This window comes from Nerophis lumbriciformis, linkage group LG37 (genome assembly GCF_033978685.3).
Source record: "Nerophis lumbriciformis linkage group LG37, RoL_Nlum_v2.1, whole genome shotgun sequence".
Lineage (NCBI taxonomy): Eukaryota > Metazoa > Chordata > Actinopteri > Syngnathiformes > Syngnathidae > Nerophis > Nerophis lumbriciformis.
In genome coordinates this window covers 11,416,424-11,422,500 of record NC_084584.2, presented here as the reverse complement: position 1 = coordinate 11,422,500, position 6,077 = coordinate 11,416,424, and the positions used below count along the sequence as shown (strand labels likewise).

General features: G+C 38.4%; 1 protein-coding gene across 1 annotated transcript in view; it reads left to right on the top strand.

Annotated features, from left to right (window-relative positions):
* cd164l2 (CD164 sialomucin-like 2) overlaps window positions 1-5,790 on the top strand; it is a 14,917-nt gene extending 9,127 nt beyond the window's left edge. Inside the window, exons 5-7 of the mRNA XM_061931276.1 lie at window positions 114-152; window positions 2,831-2,990; window positions 3,187-5,790. Coding sequence (XP_061787260.1) covers window positions 114-152; window positions 2,831-2,990; window positions 3,187-3,202 — 215 coding nt within the window. The 3' untranslated portion in view covers window positions 3,203-5,790. The remainder of the gene's footprint in view (window positions 1-113; window positions 153-2,830; window positions 2,991-3,186) is intronic.
* The last annotated feature ends 287 nt before the right edge of the window (window positions 5,791-6,077 follow it).

The window sequence follows — 6,077 nt, the reverse complement described above, 5'->3', positions numbered from 1 at the left end:
CAAAAACATCTCCATTTGATGGATTAATTGACACACACACATACACACACACACACACACACACACACACACACACACATTGTGCACTAACAGTGTGTGTTTTCTTCCTCCAGTGGTGGAGACGGTGGCTGAAAAAGGAGGAGGTGACTCAGGTAAATTGTGTTGCGCCCCCTTCCTCTCCCCAGTCCCCCCTCCCCCCTCCCTCTTTGCCTGCGTCATTACCTCACAAGTACAAGTGCTGAGTAATTCCTTAAAGCCTCTCACACACACACATTCTTGTATTTGTTACCTTCTTGAGACCTCTGAAAAATGCCTACCTCTTTAGGACCACCCTTTCTAGATATATAAAGATTCGCATTTACAACATGAATAATATATACAAACTATGCAAATATAAAAAAAACTTGTTATGAAGAATGAGTTGGAATTTCACAAGTAAAAGGTCACAATTTCACAAGAAAAATGTAGAATTTTGGCAGCGATTTCACAAGAAAAGCTTAAAATTTGGGCAAATTTATGAAAAGTGTTGTAATTTTGCTCGACAAAAGTTACAATTTTATAAGAAAACTTAAACATTTTGCCAATATTATAATAATAATCTGAATTTTTACTTGGCAAAATGACGACAGAAGTCATCATTCGGGGGGGTTACCCACATGTGCAGTCCTCTCCAAGGTTTCTCATAGTCATTCACATCGACGTCCCAATGGGTTGAGTTTTTCCTTGCCCTTATGTGGGCTCTGAACCGAGGATGTTGTTGTGGCTTGTGCAGCCCTTTGAGACACTTGTGATTTAGGGCTATATAAATAAACATTGATTGATTGATTGATTGATCATTTTGCTCAAAAAAACGTCACTCTTTTACGAGAAGAAAAAAAATTGGCAATACTGCGACAAAAGTCAGAATTTTATATGACAAATGTCACCATTTTGCATTAAAAAGTAATAATTTTACATGAAAAAAAGTAATAATTTTACGAGAAAATATTGCAATCTTACAAAAACAGAAAGAATGTGAGAAATTGTTCCCAATTTTATAAGGAAAGAAGTCGACACATTGTGAGAAAAAGACTGCTTTTAGTTATTTTTTTGTTTGTAATTGCTTTTTAATCTTCATTATTTACTTCAAGTTATTACAGTATGTCTCTATATACATAGCTATTTATTTTTAAATACCTTTTGGCCAAAGGGGGTGCATTTCAATTTCTTACACACACACTTGTTATTTCATATGTTGACCAGAGGGGGGGCACTTCATATTTTTACACACACTTGTTATTTCATATGTTGACCAGAGGGGGGGGCACTTCATATTTTGACACACACTTGTTATTTCATATGTTGACCAGAGGGGGGGGGGCACTTCATATTTTTGACACACACTTGTTATTTCATATGTTGACCAGAGGGGGAGCACTTTTAAAAGCGACACACAGTCAATTTGAAAAATCCCTCCTTTTTGGGACCACCCTCATTTTGATAGATGTCATCAAATGAGACATTGTCTATTAGATGCAATGTTATTGGGACCATGATTTATGTCATCACTTGTTCAGACCTCCTCATATGGAAGATTTTTTTCCTTCTTCATGTCTCAAGAAGGGCACAAATACAAGAAAACACACACACACACACCTACATTATTTCTTACCTTCTTGGGACCTCCGAAAAATGCCTACCTCTTTAGGACCACCCTTTCTAGATGTATAAATATTTGTATTTACAACATGAATAATATATACATATTATGCAAATATAATATATAAATATAAGCTTTTAGTTAATTATTTTTATTTTTATTTTTTTGTTTTTAATCTTCATTTTTTTTTTTTACTTCAAGTTATTACAGTATGTCTCTATATACATATTATTTATTTATTTCTTACACACACTTGTTATTTCATATGTTGACCAGAGGGGGAGCGCTTCAAATCTCTACACACACTTGTTATTTCATATGTTGACCAGAGGGGTGCAAATGAGACATTCGCTATTAGATGCAATGTTATTGAGACCATTTATGTCATCACTTCTTCACATCTCCTCATATGGAAGATACTTTTTCCTTCATGTCTCAAGAATGGTACAAATACAATAACACACACACACACACACACACACACACACACACACACACACACACACACACACACACACACACACACACACACACACACACACACACACACACACACACACCTACATTCATGTATTTCTTACCTTCTTGGGACCTCCGAAAAATGCCTACCTCTTTAAGACCACACTTTCTAGATATATAAAGATTTATATTTACAACATTAATAATATATACATACTATGCAAATATAAAAAAGGTAAGCCTTTAGTTAATTATTTTTATTTTGAATTTTTTGTTTTTAATCTTCTTTTTTTTTTAACTTCAAGTTATTACAGTATGTCTCTATATACATATTTATTTATTTTTAAATACATTTTGGCCAAAGGGGGGCGCATTTAAATTTCTTACACACACTTGTTATTTCATATGTTGACCAGAGGGGGAGCGCTTCAAATCTCTACACACACTTGTTATTTCATATGTTGACCAGAGGGGGAGCACTTCAATTTTTTTACACATACTTGTTATTTCATATGTTGACCAGAGAGGTACAAATGAGACATTCTCTATTAGATGCAATGTTATTGGGACCATTTATGTCATCACTTGTTCACACCTCCTCATATGGAAGATACTTTTCCTTCTTCATGGCTCAAGAAGGGTAGAAATACAAGAACACACACACACACACGACTGTATCATCCTGTGTTGTTGTGCTGACAAGGAAAAAACTACAATGGCGTTTGTTTCCAGGTGACGGCGGGAAGGCGGAGGCCAGGCCGCGGTTCTCTCAGGCCAAGTTCAGCATGTCCAGCTTCATCGGCGGCGTGGTGCTGGTCTTGTGTCTGCAGGCCGCCGGCGTCCTCGCCATGCGCGTCCTCAAATCCAAGGAGCAGAGCACCTACGACCCCATGTGAGTTTCAAATGCCCAACAGTGGCCTCTAGCGGTGGTAGAGGGGTGGTGCAGGTCCACTTACATAAACCAGTTCTCCCCCTCAGAATGACATGTTAGACAATTTGTTGCATTTACGAGCAGTTTGAGGCGTGCTAGGATGAGTTTGGTGGCGGTGTGACGTATCTTTGTGAATAAATGTGATGTGTGTGTGCAGAGAGCAGCCTCAGTGAGACGTGGAGCCGGGAATGAGTCATGGAGTTGTGACGACAACACACCCTTTTCTCATTGGTCCACCCTCCAAATACTACTTTGGTGTGTTTTTTCTTCTTCTTTTTTTTTAAGTCACGAGCCTGATTTTTGTAAATGAGCTAAAACTACTTTGGATGTGTTGAGCTGTGAATACTTTAGTGTAGTTGACGTTTGTTCTGCTGCTGTGCTTTGTGTGTGTGTGTGTGTGTGTGTGTGTGTGTGTGTGTGTGTTCTTGTATTTCTACCCTTCTTGAGACATGAAGAAGGAAAAGTATCTTCCATATAAGGAGGTGTGACATAAATCATGGTCCCAATAACATTGCATCTAATAGATTTGAAGTGAAGTGAATGATATTTATATAGCGCTTTTTCTCTAGTGACTCAAAGCGCTTTTACATAGGGAAGCCCAATATCTAGGTTACATTTAAACCAGTGTGGGTGGCACTGGGAGCAGTGTCTTGCCCAAGGACACAACGGCAGTGACTCGGATGGCGGAAGCGGGAATCGAACCTGGAACCCCTCAAGTTGCCGGCACGGCCGCTCTACCAACCGAGAGCTATGCCGCCCCTGGTCGTGAAATCTATGCAAAAAAAAAAAAAAAGGAGGGATTTTTCAAATTGACTGTGTGTCGGTTTCAAAAGTGCTCCCCTCTCTGGTCAACATATGAAATAACAAGTGTGTGTAAGAAATTGAAATGCGCCCCCTCTGGCCAACATATGAAATAACAAGTGTGTGTACAAATGTGAAGTGCTCCCCCTCTGGTCAACATATGAAAAAACAAGTGTCTATTAAAATGTGAAGTGCTCCCCCTCTGGTCAACATACGAAATAACAAGTGTGTGTAAGTGTTGGAATAATTGTTTGTAAGTTATCACAAAAGAAACGTTGTATTACATTATGTTCCTGATAAGAAGATGAAGGCTGTCTTTTGAGGCCTAACAAGAGGAAGAAGGCTCGTGAAACTCCACTGTGATTTCAACACGGACAGATGGCAGGATCTGCTCAACTTCCAGAGGAACTCTCTTTGAAGTGTTAAACGAACTCTCTTTGAAGTGTTTCACAAACTCTCTTCCAACTATTTGGTAACGGAGGTCAACGCTATTTACGACCCGCTGCCCTCTTGAAGTCGCTGTGGTCAGGAGACGGGAGGGGTTATCCATTGTCTTCCAACACCTGCCCCAGCTGGATCCAGGAAGAGCCCAAGCCCGAGACATCCTCTTCTTGGTCTTCAATGTGACCGAAAACAATGACTGTTTTACATACTTCCCATTCCTGCTGAGACATGTGTTGGTGCGTGAACATTGAACATCTAAATAAAAGAGGAGACGAAAACCTTCTTCGTCAGAGCGTGCTAAGACACTGTAAGAGGTTACAGGTTGACGCCGTCTCTCCTCAATTGAGTCCAAATTGAATTCTGTCTCTGTTTGATTCCTTGCCTTTTGTCTTGTTTAATAGATGTCCTCAGTGTTTGAATGTGACAGTAAGAATTTGAAATGGGCCCCCTCTGGCCAACATATGAAATAACAAATGTGTGTAAAAATGTGAAGTGCTCCCCCTCTGGTCAACATATGAAATAACAAGTGTGTGTAAGAAATTGAAATGCGCCCCCTCTGGCTAACATATGAAATAACAAGTGTGTGTAAAAATTTGAAGTGCTCCCCCTCTGGTCAACATATGAAAAAACAAGTGTGTATTAAAATGTGAAGTGCTCCCCCTCTGGCCAACATATGAAATAACAAGTGTGTGTAAAAAATTTGAAGCGCTCCCCCTCTGGCCAATATATGAAATAACAAGTGTGTGTAAAAATTTTAAGCGCTCCCCCTCTGGTCAACATATGAAAAAACAAGTCTGTATTAAAATGTGAAGTGCTCCCCCTCTGGTCAACATATGAAATAACAAGTGTGTGTAAGAAATTGAAATGCGCCCCCTCTGGCCAACATATGAAATAACAAGTGTGTGTAAGAAATTGAAATGCGCGCTCTCTGGCCAACATATGAAATAACAAGTGTGTGTAAAAATGTGAAGTGCTCCCCCTCTGGTCAACATGTGAAATAACAAGTGTGTGTAAAAAATTTTAAGCGCTCCCCCTCTGGCCAATATATGAAATAACAAGTGTGTGTAAAAATGTGAAGTGCTCCCCCTCTGGTCAACATGTGAAATAACAAGTGTGTGTAAAAAATGTTTAAGCGCTCCCCCTCTGGCCAACATATGAAATAACAAGTGTATGTAAACATTTGAAGTGCGCCCCCTTTGGCCAACATTAATTAAAAAAAAAAAAAAAATGTGTATAGAGACATACTGTAATAACTTGAAGTAAATAATGAAGATTAAAAACAAAAAATTCATTCAAAAAACTAAAACCGTACCTTTTTTATATTTGCATAGTATGTATATATTATTAATGTTGTAAATACAAATATGTATATATCTAGAAAGGGTGGTCCTAAAAAGGTAGGCATTTTTCGGAGGTCTCAAGAAGGTAAGAAATACAAGAATGTGTGTTTGTGTTGTTTTGTGTCGCTCAACTGAAATGTTTGGATTTGGCAAAAAAATAAGAAAAAACCCAAAGTGAAATAACGCATTAAACCTTGATGCTAAAGACTGTACAGGCAATGTTTATAGACAGGATTAGCATTGTTAGCTGTCATTCAAGTGTAAAAAGAAGTTACGCAGCAACGTAAAAAAGGAATAAAGCGCGGGCAATTTTGGTCAAACTCCAAATTGTGTTGCATTTGTATGTCTTATTGATTTGTGATGTCAGCAAATGTGAAGAAAAACACCCCCAGCCTGAGGGATTCACGAGAAAAACTTTTTTTTTCAAACTTCAGCTACATTTAAAAATTAAAAAAATGATACA